This window comes from Cynocephalus volans, chromosome 16, assembly GCF_027409185.1.
Source record: "Cynocephalus volans isolate mCynVol1 chromosome 16, mCynVol1.pri, whole genome shotgun sequence".
Taxonomy (NCBI): Eukaryota; Metazoa; Chordata; class Mammalia; order Dermoptera; family Cynocephalidae; genus Cynocephalus; species Cynocephalus volans.
Window position 1 is genome coordinate 47,973,098 of NC_084475.1, and position 16,656 is coordinate 47,989,753.

Consider the following 16,656-nt stretch of genomic DNA (forward strand, 5'->3'; position numbering starts at 1 on the left):
ATTGGTTGCAGAACTCGGTGAATATACTAAAAATCACAGAATTACACACTTTAAAAATGTCTGTGTTTTAAGTACGTACATATACACATATAACCCTCTTTTGTATGAGGGTACTTCAAAAAGTTCATGGAAATATTTATATCATCTTTTAATTCTATTTTTCCACAAACTTTTTGAAGTATCCTTATATGTCAATTATACTTTTTTTTGTCAATTATACTTCAGTAAAGCTGTTGAAAAGTTTTTTTTTAATTTTAAAGGACAAAGGAAAAAATATAAAACCCCCAACAGACCACTTCTCACCTCCACTAGCCCCACCACCCTAATCCAAGGTCTCATCATTTCTGCAGAGACATTCTTAATTCACCTTCCTGCTTCTAACCTTGCCAACCAACGCCCCCTCCCAACAGTAGTGTATTGCCTACACAAAAGCTGAGTTCTCTTTTAAAAATGTAAATGAGGTCATGTCGTCCTCCTGATCTAAACCTTCCACTGGCTTTCCATCATACTCAGAGCAGCTCCACGTTTACTTAATTTACATGTAAGGCTCCAACAGATTTCCCTTGAAGAAACAGTTCCATGGCTAATAAAAGGTTAAAAAGCCTCTTCAAGAACAGAATAGCTGACAGTGGTGCACCCTGTCCCTGTGGCCGTCAACCATGAGAAGCTCTGTGGATGGAGAAAGCCTAAGAGCAAAAGAGGAAGCAGAGGAGTAGAGCAGTACCAGGGGGAGGCACCCTCCTTTCACCATCAGAGCCAGCGCTCTGCTCTCCCTGTCTAAACCTCTTAGTAAGAGGTAGTTCAAGTGATGGAAAAACTCAATCACAGCACTCAAGAGAGCATGACTACTTTGCCTGCTCAGTCAACCGGCAAGTGTATATTGAACATCTAGCTCTGTTCTCCTGAGGCATATTCTCAGGTGTCTGACTTCCAGACTTGCAGTCCAGCTAGAGAAGATGGCGTGCATTACTTATTTGACAAACAAGGGAGCTATTCAAGGGCCTATGGAAGGCTTTGTGGGAGAGACAAAGAAGTACAGAGAACCACCAGTGTGCGTGACTCATGAGAACTGGTTCACATTCAGAAAAAGCCGTTAGAAAAGGAAGCAGATCTTCTCATTTGGATTGATAAAGACTTCCTCACTTCCTCTTACCTTATATCCCCCCTACTCCAGTCAATCAACCAATAACTTCTCTTTCCAGCTCTGCTCGACTCCACCACGGTCTACCACCTCTGCCAAAAGATCAGTCATTTCCCTGTTTTCAGGAGTGAGTAAATCACCAAATCATGAAACCCAGCAAAACTGCGTAAGCCCTGAGACTTTCCATTGTCTATTTCAGATCAAGTACAGAACATGTTCCTCCTGCTGCTAATGTTGAGCCTGGAATTGCAGCTTCATCAGACAGCAGGTAAGAAAAGACAAAGGGAGAGGTCTGAGAAAGAGCAGCTGATGGGGGCCCGTAGCTAAAGCCAGTAATAAGAATGCGGTCTTCAGGCTGAGGGCTTTCTTTGAGAAGAAGTATGATTACTGGCTGTTATAAGCACCACAAGAAGAATGGTGCCCAGGGTGGCTTGAACACGCCAATGTCCTCATCTTACAAAAACAGGGACTGAAAATATTGATACATCTTTCCCCACTGTCTGATGAGGGTAATGGCAAGAAGACAGGACCACTCAGACCATGTGCATCTGAACTGATACAAGAGGGCAGGGGTTGAGTTTCCTTAAATGAGATGCCAAGCAGCTGTCCCCTTCCCTTCTGGCAGGGAGAAAAAGGAGACAATGGTCAGGGAGATACCTAGAGGACTCCTTTACTCTAGAGTCTCTTGCAAACATTCTGCAGATTATTAAACATTAAGTACCTCTTTTGAAAAGTAACAATAGCAGCCATTGGTCATTGAAACCTTAATGTGGATTACTTGAATTGAAAACAGTCTTTCTGATGTCCAAATGAACAATGAACCTTAAGGCTATGCCTTTGGAGTTGAAGAGAGAGCTTCTATTGAAAGATGTGGGTGAGCAGGAAGGGAAGTCGTTTCAGAGTTGGTTGTTCTCCTGTAGAAGGTAGTACAGACCATTCCAGGGTGCAGTCAGGACTATGAGTCCATCATTTTGAGTGAAGTCCAGGAAGTTAGAGAAAAAGACAGAGGTGGAGCAAGGGGATTAGGTCCTTGATGATAGCATGCCTAACCCCATGGGAAATCATCTAACATTCTGTCCTTGAGTGAGAAATAATCCTTTGGCACTTGATAACCTTTTGAAGAACTTTCTCCTCCCTTCCAGGTGGTCTAAAACACATTCCTCTCCCTCCCTTGAGATGCCCAGCCTGGTCTGGCACTAGAGACATAGACTTGAGACCCTCCTTAGAAGGATACCCCAATATTCTGCTTACTCCCACCATGTCCTTGCAGTGCCAACTAAAGGAACACTTCATGTTTCCTTTGCAGGGAACCCTGCCCAGCTGGGATTTTATAGACATGCAAAAGGGGCAAACGCCCTCTTGCTACCAAAGAGCTTTGAGTTTCCATAAAGTGGTAAGGGAACCAAGGGTCAAAAGAAGGGACTAAAGTTGCAGTTCCCTTTCCCCTGATGGGAATGGGGCTTTAGGAGAAATCTTGGGGATTGTGTAACCTCTGTGGGTTGGTAGTTTAAAAACACTGAGACCCTGGGGGGTTTTTTTTGTTTTTGTTTTTCTGACTTTTCTCTTAGGAAAGGGTAATAAAGGGCAGTGTTTTTGACCCCTCACTTGATCTTTCTATAGAGGAAGGACCTTTCCTTCCAGGATAAGCCTCACAAGGCACTGACTGAGTTAGGAACACTAATGAGGCAGAGGGAAGAGAGTTATGTTCACTGATGACTTACTAACTGCCAAATACTATGCTAGGTAATCGACATATGTTATAGCTCATTTAATCTTCACACTAGCCATTTGGCAAGTGAGGAAACTGTGACTCAGAAAAGTTATTTAATTCACCCAAGATTACATAGTTATTAGGGGGCATGGGCAAGATTTCAACAAAGCTAATGTCTTTTTATTTCACCGTGTCACAGTGATGACGGTAAAAGAGTATGGCAGACAATCCATGAACCTTTCAGCCTTGGAATGGGTTTTTGTACTTAAGTTTGAATATGGATAGATATTGAATGTTTATTCTGGACATTCACAAAATCAAAAAAATATGTGTGATAAGTCATGTTGACGAACTAACCAAAGGCAGCTAAAAAACATAGCACTTTCACGCTTTTTCCACACTCAGAATTCTTTGCTTTCCACTATCCAGATAATATCAGCTCAAATAAATATTAAATATTTGCCTAAATTAGAATGCCTTCTCCTCATGTGTGCTCTTTTTAAACCTTGTCATTTTATGTCTCTCTAATTAAATAGTTTTGATATCAAAGAAGCTACCTAAGAAAGAAAAAAAAAATTGAAAAGATTGATCTGAATGCTCACTTCTGAGGAGGAGCAGAGGTCTGGGATGTGGATAAAAAGGACAATCTTATCCGTTTTGTTTACTAGTTTTCTTTTTACAAGAAATATGTATTTAGGTATTATTTGTATAATAACAATATAATTTTTAAAATGTAAGAAACCTTTAAAAAGCATGTAAGAGCAATCAGGCTACCACGTCCAGTGACAGAGAGAGAACCTCGGCTATCAGGATGGACAGACAGACTGAAGACCCCACTTCCTTCACTGTTTCTTGTGCAATCCTAGACCTGCTCTCTTCATTGGAAATAAAAAAAAAAAGAAGTATATGGTTTCCATTAGTATGATGCCTTAGTTTCCTCTCTGTGTGAATTTTTATATTTTTAAATTTTAAAAATAATGCTTTTGGCAGCATTGTGAGTCATTATAAACAAATGAAAACGACTCAAATGCCCACCGACAGAATGGACAGAAATTGTGGTATATTAGCTGAACAGAATATTATACAGTGTGCAAATAAATTAATTTCAAAAACGTGCAAATACATCTATGAATTGTTGTAGCATAATATTGAGTTTAAGAAAAATCAAGGCCAGAAGACAATATACAGCACAATGTCCTTTTTATAAGCAATGTATTATTTAGGCATATTTTAAGAAAAAGCTAAAAAAACAAGCAAGAGATTGATAAGCACAAAAGTCAGATGGCGATTACCTCTGGTGGAGGCAGTGGATTTATGATGTCATTAGTAATGTGCTAGTTCTCGGGGTGGATGGTAGATTCACAGATGTTCGCCTTACTTAATTAAATCGCCCTTAAATTGTCAGTACTTAAAGCTTTCTGTTGTAAAATATACCACAGATACAGAAAACAATATGAAACATATGTAAAGTTTAATGTTACTATAAGGTGGAACACTTTTGTAACCACCACCCAGATCAAGAGGTAGAACTTTGCAGCTCCCCAGAATCTTTCGACCTGCGCCAGCCCGATATAACCTCCTCCCCAAACTCCCCGTAGCACTTTCCTAGTTGCCCTTTTTCCAGAAAAGAAATTACCAAAGATTACTAAAAGAAGTAAGCTTTCAGTAAGTCTATGTTCTTTATAGTTTCCAAATCAGCAAATATAGCTAGCCCTCATTTTTAAGCAGCTCTATATATTTCATTGGACCTGCTGTAATTTATTTAATCAGTCCCCTACTGGCGAACATTGTAGTTATTTCAATCTTTTTCTGGATTAATCCTTGAAAAAATGTGCACTTCCGAAAGACTGTGGTGAAAGTGGACTCTGAATATGACTCAAACCATGAATCACAAACTCTCTCCTTACTTGTATGCTCTTTGGATGTTCTACTGTGTTATCTATAAAATAATTTCAAGTTTGAAGTAAAAAGTTGGGAAGACATTTTCATATCATTTTTTAAATTATCTGTGTTTAAGGTTATACACATCTTTCTGTGAACTTTTTGAAGTACCCTCATCTGTGTGTTTAAATTTACATCAGTAAAATTTCTTTTTCATAAAAAAATGCTGAGTTTTGACAAATGCATAGTCATATAATTGCCATCACAATCGTGATTTAGAACAGTTCCATCACTTGCCAAACAAACAAAAATCCTCCCCCAACTCTGAAGCCTAGGCACCCGCTGATCTGTTTTCTATCCTTATATTCCTAACTTCTCCAGAATGTCATATAAATGGGATCGTTCATTAGATACACTTTTTTGTCTGGCTTCTTTCACTTAGCATAATATATTTGAGGTTCACCCATATTGTCATCTGTGTTAATGGTCATTCCTTTTTGTTGTTGGGTAGTATTCCATTGCATGTATTCTGCATTTTGTTTATCCATTCCCTAGTTTAGGGACATTTGAGTTGTTTCCCACTTTTGATGATTACAAAGAAAGTTACTATAAACATTTGCATATAGGTTTTTGTGTGAACATAGGTTTTCATTTCACTTGTGTAAATACCTAGGAGTGGGATTGCTAGGTCAAATGGTAAGCATATGGGTTAACTTTATCAGAAATACCAAACCTTTTCACTGTGACTACCATTTTTGCATGCGCGCCTGCAATGTATGAGAGTTCCAACTGCTCCTCATCCTTGCCAGCACTCATTTTTTTAAAAAGTCATTCTAATAGGTGCATAGAAGTATCTCATTGTGGTTTTAACTTGCATTTTCCTAAAGACGAATGATGTTAAGTATATTTTCATGTACTTATTGGCTATTCGTATATCATCTTTGGTGAAGTGTGTATTCAAAGCATTTGACCATTTCTAGTTGGGTTCTTTATTTTCTTATTGTAAAGCTTTGAGAGTTCTTTATCAGATATGTGGTTTGCAAATATTCTCTCCCAGTCTGTGGCTTGTCTTTTTATTTCTCTTAACAGTGTCTTTTGCAGAGAAAAGATTTTAATTTTGATGAAGTCCAGTTTATCAACTTTTTCTTTTGTAGATCGTGTTTTTGGTGTCATATCTAAGAATTCTTTGCCTAACCCAAGACCTAAAACATTTTCTCTTTACACATTTTCGAGTTGTACATTTTATATGTAGGTTTATGGTCTATTTTGCGTTAATTTTTATAGGAGGTGTGAGGTATAGGTTAAGGCTCACTTTATTTTTGTGTGTGGATGTTCAGTTGCTCCAGCCCCGTTTGTTGAAAAGACTGTCCTTTCTCTATTGAATTGCATTTGAATCCTTGTCAAAAATCAATTAGTCTTATTTATGTGAGTCTATTTCTAGACTCTCTGCTTCATTGATCTATGCATGTATCCTTTCGCCAATATCACTGTTTCTTAGTTACTATAGCTGTATAGTTGATTTTTTCTTATTTATCATTTCAAAATTTAAGGACATCTTATAACTCAGATATATTTAAAGGAAGATGTTTTTTATACCTTGTCACTTCTTGGAGGAAAGAGCAACCCCAATCTTTCTTCTTTCATTGATGTTTCCTTCTTTCTTCATGCTCCAGAGGTGGGTGGAAACCAAGGGGCACATGATCGTAGAGATGCTTGAAGTCACTCTGGGGCATGAACCACACCCTGGATCCCTCCACTTGGCCTGTCTTCAGCTCTAAAATCACTTCTGCTGGTCGCTGAGATATACAAAGGGAAAGAATCAGTCTGGGGAAAGGATCTCTAAGATAGGAGATATCTCCATGCAGTGCTCCTACAAAGAGAAGAGCATGAATCAGGTACCCAGAGCAGGATTTTGTACTAAACCAGGAACTTTAGAGTTTTCTGAAGAATGTGGCTGTGTAAAGCAGCCCCCCACCACACCTTTCAAGTCCATTATGTAGAAAGTCTGAAAAAATTAAGCATCTGTTGTTAAATGGAAAAAAAAACATATAAAATTAGGTTAAAGAGGAAGCTATCTTGGGAGGTAATGCAAATAATTTGTTTTGTGTTTCCTGAAGATGTGACAGGTGCAGACTCCCATTGATGCCTGGTTGCAAATAAAATGCAAAGTTCCCCCAAGAATGTTCAGAAAGGCGCCAGCATTAACCAAGTTAGCTGCTTTAATCTAGCTAAAGGACATACATGGACAAATGCTTCATGATTTGGCTAAGTCCTTTGCTCTCTAGTTTAGCTTAGGGCCCCACATGAATGGGAAAACCTGTGTTGTCTGCTTCATTTCACAGCTGTGGAAACTTTCTGGTTTTCTCCTTTATCTGATAATTTCAAGAGTTCATTGCTAGGGTAAAGCTCAATATAATAACCATGTGGCACATGAAATATAAAACAAGACATCTTTTCCTTAGCATCAAGCTAAACAAAGTATATCTGTCTCATTCATGGATATACTATACACACGCCAGTGAATATATAGTCATATCTGCTGGGAACACAGAGATGAATGTGCATTGAGAACACAGAGATGAACTTGAATTCCAATTCCATGAGCTACCACTCTTTGACCTTGGGCAAGTTATGTCACCTCTTTAAGCCTCAGTTTCCCCATCTGTAAAAAGTAGATGTAACCCCTACCTTGTAGAGTTGTTGGGAACATCAAATGAGATGATGCTATAAGGTTTAGCCCAGTGTCTGACTTATTATAACTGTTTAAGAAATGTTAGCTATTACTCTACTTCCCAATAACAGTCCAAATGTAGAACAATGTTACAACTCTGCTTCTCATACAGTAATATGCATGCAAATCACACTGACCTTGTTAAAATGCAGATTTTGATTCTCTTGGTCTGGGGCAGTCCTGAGATTCTGCATTGCTATCTAGCTCCCAGGTAAAGCTGAGGACAACACTTTGAATGACAAGATGGTAAAAGAGGTTTGCAGTTGCAGGTGTTTTATTTGTCTAACTAATGGTTCTCAATACTGTCCATACATTAGAAGCTCCTGGGAAAATTAAAAAATTGATGCTGGCCTCACCCCCAATAGAATTTAATTTTAACGAATCCAAAGTGGGGTCTGGGCATTAGTGTTTTTCAAAAGCCTCGCAGGTGATTCTGTTGTCAGCTGAGGTTGAGGCCCTCTGCTTAGTGATTCTAATGTGCAGTCAGTCTTGAGAAAAACAACTTCACAGAATTGCTTGCAAGAATGTTTTCTCTTCCTCTGCAATTTACAGTATGTAAGAACGGTTTAGGATTTCCAAAGTGTATTCAATTTCCTAAACCCCTTATTTCATATGGGGTAATCAAGCTCAAAACTTTGCATGGCTTAGAAGCTTTAATTGGGGCAAATTTAGACCAAATAAAAATTATTGTTCTAGTTATTCTGAGGTATTCAGATACATGATTCATGTTGGCTTATTGCCCTTTCCTCTTCTGAACATTAGTCAAGAAATGTCACCTGAGTGGTAGCACACTTTATGCACAACCCCTAGCATATACTCTGTACATGCAGTGGGAAAAGCAAAAAGAATACGGACTTTTATCAAAGGCCCAGGCAGTAAAGAGGGGAGTTCTGCTGTGTGCTAAGGGGAGTTCCAGAGGAAGTTACAGGCGTTCCCTCTGCCATGAGAAGAAAGCAGAGTGTGGTAAATAAATTTGCTAAATAGATTCAGTAGAATCTACACCCAAAGTCTTCTATCTAATTTTTGTCATTAGACTCAGCACCTAACCCATTTCATTCCCTGTTCTCCCATTTATCATATATAATAAAATAAGAGAAGGAACTACTATGAGAAAAGTAAAGGTAGTAGTAAATTCCTGAACCTGGCATATAGAAGATTCTTAATATATATTTGATGAATTAATAAATAACTATTATTCTCTCAGGGAAGGGTAGACTTGGTATCAGGTAGCTCTGACTTAGTTATGAGGGGATTTAGTAACTCAATTACCTAGAGATGGTTCCCATCATAAAGAGATCTACCCTTAAGAGGGTTTATGGAGACCCTGAGGTGAGAGTTATTCCAAGTGTACAGTGGATGCCACAAAATGAAACCATACAGAAAATTCTGAAGCCCAACATTCCTTTTCATAAGTATCATCTCAGGATCTTCTCAACCCTGCCCAGCAAGTGCAGGTGTGATTAGCATTGTTATACATCCATAGCCCTGCCCCTGCCACCATCCTGCACGTAAGAATGCTGGGCCCATGTGGACTTCTCTCTGTACCATAGGTCTCTGTAGAAAGGCACATTAATGTTCTAATTGTGGTCAGAAGGTGGAGGCAAGATAGAAGCTTGTCAGTCATTTCTGATAAATCTCAAGTTTGTGAATATCACTACCAATTGTGCTATGTGGCGATGAAGATTGAGAATTCGTGTGATCTCAGGCAAGTTTGCAATTTGATGAGAGGAAAACAAAAGTGATTATGGTCAGAGTCATCTTTCTCTTTCTCTCTCTCTTTCTCTGTCATTTATGCCAAACTCTTAACTGGAACTTAGTATGTGCTAGGTACGAAGGATACCAAAGCAAACTCACCCAGGTCACTGCCTTCATAGACTTGCAGGAGAGTGGGAGGAAAACCTTGAATCAGAAGAGAATTGCAATGTGAATCATTCAAGCGAAGAAAACCCGAGCTACTTATACTATAGAATCTGGTTAGGGAATGGATTGTCCTGGTTAGTAAAATAGTCTAGCCAGTAAAGAATGACCATCCATTCCGTACATGATTACCACCTTCTCAAGAACTGAAGTATGGTACAAAAGAAAGGAACTTCTGCTTGCTGAGCACCTACTGCCAGCCAGACCTGGGCACTTCACATGTATAACCTTGTCCAGCTTTTACTGCAACACTGAGGGATAGATACTAACGTCGTCTTACAGTAAAAGAGGCTGAGACTCGTAGAGGTTAAATAATGGACTCAAGGATAAAGTGCTCCTAATCCTGATACAGTCAACATTTGCACCCAGGCTCAGCTGTCACTAAGTCCTATGCTCATCCCATACCATGTTTTATATTGAAACAGCCCCTCAAATAGCTAATGCTTGCAAGAAGCCTCCAAATATTTGTTGAATGAATGATTTGATGGAATAAATTAATGAATGAATAAAGCAAGTTCTACTTGATTGGATCTTCTGTGATGATTCAAAAACTACTTCAAGATCTTCCTATACTTCCATCATTTATGAATGACAAATGCAGCATAATTTTGTACTGTTTCTCATGCTTTTTACATGCAAACACTATCTTCACTAGTTTTGCCATGTTTGGCCACTCCTTATGCTATTTTTTTAATAGAATTATTTAAATCAACTCAGCTTTTAATTTTTTTAACAAAGCAGTATACCCTTGTGGTAGATGGAAAACTGTTATCACTTGTACTGGTAAATAGAGAATAGGAACAAAAATAAATGTAATGAAAATAAAGCAGTGTTATTAAATTCTACATCAGAGCAGCGGGTCAAGAATTCCACCCTTGCCCAGACTGCATGGGGCAAAGGAGAGCAAGGAGATGCTCAGGGGAATGCAGAGATAATGACAGGTATCTCCTGGACAATGGAGGTGGTATGGGTCTCAGCTCCCACTCAGGAAAGAACTGAAATATAAAGTCAAAGCAAACAACAGCAAAATGTCTTCTTTTCAATTAATTCATTAATTTTTTAAAAATTAACGTGAAAAGTAGCTCATAAATGAAAACCAAAAAAGTCTTATTTTCTTTTCAGCTTTGTTCAGAGTGACAGTCCCTAAGGAACTGTACACAGTGGACTACGGAAGCAACGTGACTCTGGAGTGTGATTTTGACACTGGAGGTCGTGTGGAACTCGAAGCACCAAGAGCCAGTTTGCAAAAGGTGGCAAACGATACATCCTCACACAGTGAAAGGGCCACTTTGCTGGAAGAGCACCTGCCTCTGGGGAAGGCCTTGTTCCACATCCCCCAAGTCCAAGTGAGAGACGCAGGGCAGTACCGCTGCCTGATCATCTATGGACTCGCCTGGGACTACAAGTACCTGACTCTGAAAGTCAAAGGTGAGTGCTTTCAAGGGCTAGAATCCAGCAGAGGCCCTGCATTAGCTGCAAGTAACAGAAATCCACTAAAGGCAGCTTGAGCAAAAAAGTGGGAGGATGGATTTAAGGAGACAGAGCTATCTGAGAGAAAGCAAAATCAGAAATATTACTTGACATCTGAGTATAAAGCAGCTAGAGTGAGGGTTACTAGGGGTAGAAGTTATAGAAATAAAATGGGCTAGAGGAAGCCGGGAAAATGAGTCCCTAAAAGGTGGGAAAGTGCCAGATAAGCTTTGCCTAATTCACAGTTCTCCCACAGAGCATCCCTGACTTGATTATTAAGCTACTCTTTTTCAGTGGCTCATTCCTCTAGTCCAGAGTTTTTTAAACCATGATTTGCCACCTATTAATAGATTAAAATATCAGTTTAGCAAGTAGCAACCAGATGGGGTTTTTGCCCCCCAAAAATGAATTAATAGAATAGAATAAATCAGAGGGCAGCAAACAGTAGAGCTGAGTGTTGTTTTGTAAACCTCTTGTTTCAGAAGGGTGTGTGTGTGTGTGTGTGTGTGTGTGTGTGTGTGTGTGTGTGTTGAGTCACAGTACAAAAAACTTTTTCACTCCATGTCATAAAAAGTTCAAAGTGTGGAAAACACTGCTCAAGTGCACACCCTATGTATTGCAGATGAAGCAGCCGAGGTCCAGAGAAGTGAAGTGGGTGGCCCGAGAGAGCCCGGTTAAGTCAGTAGCCATCCCCGTTCCTCTGGGTTTGGGGCTCTCTCCACCCCAATGTGAGAGAAGATTCCCGTACATTAGGCCTCAGAGGATCTGTTCTGTCTTCTGGAGCATCTGTGGATTTGGGCTTCCAAAGACTATTGACTTTGACAGCAACCGTGTGACTTTATCACCTGGTGCAAAGAAGGACAAACCAGAAGGATTAGACAGAAGGGTGAATGTTTTTTCACCTGTGTCCTTGGGCAAGTTATTTTGCCTTTTATAACCTTATGTTTTTTGTTTCTTGGATTTTTTTATTTGTAAAAGGAGGACAATAGCACCTACCACATAGGATAGTTGTGGCCATTAACAGAGATACTGAACATAAAGAACTGAGCATGGTTCCTGGCATTTAGTAAGTGTCTGGAGATTTAGTTAAAAGACCCTCAGTTATTACAAGGACAGTGACCTCCTCATACCTCAGTCATCAATGAGTCACCAAGAAAGCCTTTAACCTAGACGTAATTGTTTTCTACCTTTATTGCATTTCCTGCCCAGGTATCAGCTGGGAGGAACTCCAGAACACTGAAGTTAGCCTGAGTTCAATTAATGTGAGGAAAGAAGTCTGTACATTTGCAGGATCTCCTAATGTACTCAAGTCTCAACCCCAAAATTACCACCCCCATGGTTACAGATCTCTATCTGAATGCCATGTTGGGGGCCATCTATCCCACTCTTTCTCCCAGGCTGAGGGCCGTCTCTTATTCCTGGGAAGAAATCCTGCCTTCTTCCTCACATAGACCAGGGATTGCTCAAGTGTGGACAGATTTGCTCCTTAAAACAATGGTCATCACACTGGGGTATGTGGAGATCACAAAGACTTTCTAAGGGATGCACGAACACAGGCAGTTTGGGGAAATGAGTTTTTAGATCTTCATCTTCCCCAAGTATGGTTTCCCAAAATTGATGAGCCTGAGAATGTGCCAGGCAAGGTTCTTGGGGTTCCCCTAAAACACTTCCTCTTTTACTATTGCTTTTTCCCTCTTCATAAAAAGCCTACCTCCCAACTATTATGAATATAGTCCATTGTTCTAGGGTGTAAAAACCTCCACAGTGCTAAACAAGAGTGATAGAAAATATTGACACCTTCTGGAATTGTCATGACTAACAAATCCTTTTGCAAAGCAGGTGGTATCAAATTTTCTGCTTTCAGCAAAATCGAAGTAGGCTCTAATAGAGTTAACAACTTGTAATCAAGAATGAGTAATTTTTGCCATATAAATTGTCAAAGAATGAAATGATATTTTTATAACAAAACTGCTTCCATTCCCACCGACTTACTCATATGAGCAAGATATCTTAACCATCACAGCTATAAAAAATGAAAAATAGAAATAGAATTGATGCTGAATTCTACCACATGGAATCACTCTGACCGTAAGTCATATATATCCTCAGATTCATGAACCATTTTAAAAAGAGAGCCCTATCTCATTAAAAGAAACATTTCTAGCGAATTTTTATTTTATATTTAATCATTATCAATATTCATGATATTTTACATTTTGATCAACTATGTGCTGATAATAATGGAAATTAGATCCCAATGCATAAGAAAACTTTGAAAATTTAAAACTCGTTACAAGAAAAAAATTAATTTCAATAGCTATAAATATTCTGCTGTTGTAAAGACACGAGGACAATCAATAAAAGTGCTGTCAAACACACAAATATGTTGCATTAAGATAAAATTCTGTAGGAAAAGTGGAATGGGAAGTGAGATTCAAGGAATAAAAAGGAACAATGTAAAGCTTTGACCGTTAGAGAATAGTTTTCGTATGTATTTTTCAATGGATGATGGTATGTATAAAAGACCTTCCTTTGATACTTAGATGCCATTGGGTACACATGTAAGAGTGAAATAATTGTTTTACTAAAAAGTATAAATATTTATAAAATACTAAACATTATATATTTTTCCAATATAGAAACTTATGAAAAATGCTAAGAATCTACTTAATATGTAAAAGGATGCACACTGCATCATAATTCCTTTAGGAGGCATGCAAGCATAAAAAAAAAAAAAAGAGTGGAAGATCATCACCTAAGAGTATCCTGCTCTGATCAGGGGTCACCAGAGGAAGCAGGGTAGATCTGGGGCCCCAGTGAGGGCTCGCATACATGGAGTAGGTCTAGAGGAAGGTCATGCTTCTACCTTAAAATGCCTGATCTGTGACATAAAACATGAAAATAGGTTTATGACACCTTCTTTGATGTCTGGGCAGCAACTCGTATTAAATATGATGAAAAGAGAGTTGATTTCAAAAGGACAGAAAAAAATACTGGGTAGAATGGCTAGAGACTGAAGAGACCGGTAATAAAGGGCTGTGGTTTCTGAAAAGCCAGGCTGCAGCTACATGAGTGGGCACAATCTGAGGAAGGCAGGGAGCGTGGCTGAAGAAGAGCCTGCAGAGACCCAGAGAGGACCGGAGAGCACAGGGGTCTGGCAGAGGAGCTCAGGTTGAGAACTGGCCTGTGCAAAGGATCCTAGTCATGCACAGAGTAAACACTGAGAACACAAGGGCCCAGCTAGGCTGAAGGCCTGGGAGGGGGGTGGGGAGCAGGAAGAGCCAACACTGCAATGGGCTGAAGCTTACAGAAGTACTTCAAACCAACACAAAAGCCCAAGATAGACAAGACTGCAAGTGGAGGAAAGAGGAAACATGACTTCCATTAAGTGCGCCTTCACCCTAAGTAAAGAAAGACGGAGGGCACCGGGAGGAAGCAGTCTAAAAGAGGCAACACAGGAGGGGAAAGATGACTGTACATTCAAGCCTCTTGGCCCAGGGAGAGCATTTGCTAAAAGAATTTACTGATAGAGCTAAATCTCTGCTTTCAATATCTTTTTTCCCTTGGGGAAACAGAAGGGAATAAGGAAATCTGCAATCAAGAAGACAATATACTGAATTTCAAAGGGGGAAAGTTCCTGGAAATTACAAACTCTTTAACCTGATGTTCTTCTCCAGGCTGTTCAATGGGTTAATTGGGAGCAATCCAGAAAGATTTATTTTAGTGATTACTAGAAACTTGCATGGATTCTCTAAGACCAAATCATATAAAGCTACATTTTTTTCACCTTTCACCTTATTTACTGTCATCATGATTATAAAGCAGATAATACTGTGTACACAATTTAAGAAATGATAGCACTGCAGTTAACATATGTATCAGATAGCCAGAGTCAACCAGCGAAACAAACCATTTAAACCTGTGGAAATCTAAAGCAGAAAATAGTAATTCTTTTAATGAGAGACTGAGAAGCCAACGGGGAACAGAGAAGCAAATCAGCAATTAGCAATAGCAGAAAGCTGTTACTCCTGCAAGGCTAGAGGGAGAAGAGGCAAGGCAGAATTAATAGAGCCCAAGAGTGAGAGTCACTTGACAGACACTGGAACCCAGTGGGCCTGTCCAGTGGTAGCTGGAGCCAGGGAAGAGATGCACCTGCAGCAGGAAAGGCCGTCGCAGCATAGAGCACAGGGGAGAAATACCTTTACTTCTCTCTCCCATCCACCCCGCAGTCTTCCTGTCCTGCTTCCTATTGGCTGTCAAGAGCCTAGGATATACAGCCCACAGGAGTCTGCCTTTCTTCAATATGGAGTACAGAAGAAAAAGTGAGGGGTGGATCTGAGGGCAAACAGATCCAGGATCCACATATCACAAACCTTGCATGTAAGGTGGTAAAATGCCGGATGAATAACAGTACAGTTGATTGGATCTTTAATAGACCGAACAGCTTGTGATTAATGGTCTTGGATCAACTTGGACACGATCTGCAAGTGCTAAGGGGTCTGTTATTCAGATTGGGGATATAGCTAACCTTGCTGGCCAGGAGATCATACATTTAACAAAATTGGTCATGTTAGACAGCATTAAAACCCTAGGTTGGGCCCAAAGTGTGCTCAGCTCATAGGAAGTAATTAGTCACACTATACTTTGTGCTGCTTATATAATATAGGTCGTGTCATAGTATCACTTAAGAACAGTAGCAAAAATAAAGTGTATCCAAAGGCTGATATCTGGAAATGGGTCTGAAAACTATGTCCTGTGAGATATAGTTGAAGGAAGTAGGCATGTTTTACTCAGGCTTGAAAATACCAAATACCCGCTTGTAATATGGAAGATGTAACAACTGCTAACACTAATTGAGTATTTACTATGTTCTAGGCACCTAATTCATTTAATCATCCTAACACCCTTGTTCAGGATAAGCATTGTTATACCAATTTTATAAGTGAGAAAACTGAGGGTTTGAGAGATCATGTAACCAGCACTTGGCTAAAGCCTAGTGAAACCCTTCAGATTCTGAAGCCTATGTTTTTAAGTACTATGCTAGCCCTATGTTGTTTTATTGAACCAGACAAGTGCCAATAGGTTGAAGCTACAAAGAGGCAAAATTTAGCTTGACAGAGGGATGATGTTCCCAATGAAAGTTTAACTTGCTAATCATGGCAAAGACAGCTTCTGGAGGAAGAAGCAGCTTCCACTCACACATGTATTTAAACAAAATTTAGTTATCTAGAAGATACTAATATTAGAAGAGTATCACTAAAGATAAAAAAGGACATTTCATAATGATAAAAGGGTCAATTCTACAGAAAGACATAATCCTAGCTTCAAAATATTAAACTAAAATTAACAGAACTAAAAGGAGAAATAGACAATCCACAATCATATTCAATGATTCCAACTCATCTCTATTATAACTGATAGAACAAATAATTAAATAAGAAAATGGAAGATTTGAGCAACACAATTAGCCATCTTCACCTACTGGTCCTACTGTATATAGAACTTACACCCAACAACTGCAGAACACACATTATTTTCAAGTGCATGTGGAACATTCATCACAGTAGTAATCTAGCAGAGTTGCTGTAGATTATTTCTCATTGAGCAGAAAGTTGGATGACTTAAATTTTAAGATCACTTCCACCTCTGAAATTCTAAAATTTGCTCATCTTTTCCAAAGAATATCACCCTGAGTCCAGCTTCCCCATTGTGTGTTGTTGATAAGGACGCCTTTTCAGCTACTTCCTAAATGAGAAAGAGGCTGTGGAAGTGTCTTTGATATCGTAAAAACATAGGATGTGGACT

At 39.2% G+C, this 16,656-nt stretch overlaps 1 protein-coding gene across 1 annotated transcript in view; it reads left to right on the plus strand.

Annotated features, from left to right (window-relative positions):
• Nucleotides 1–1,351: 1,351 nt before the first annotated feature.
• LOC134365147 (programmed cell death 1 ligand 2-like) overlaps nt 1,352–16,656 on the plus strand; it is a 41,729-nt gene continuing 26,424 nt past the window's right edge. The window contains exons 1-2 of the mRNA XM_063081337.1: nt 1,352–1,409; nt 10,504–10,809. Of these exons, the coding sequence (XP_062937407.1) occupies nt 1,355–1,409; nt 10,504–10,809 (361 nt within the window). The 5' untranslated portion in view covers nt 1,352–1,354. The remainder of the gene's footprint in view (nt 1,410–10,503; nt 10,810–16,656) is intronic.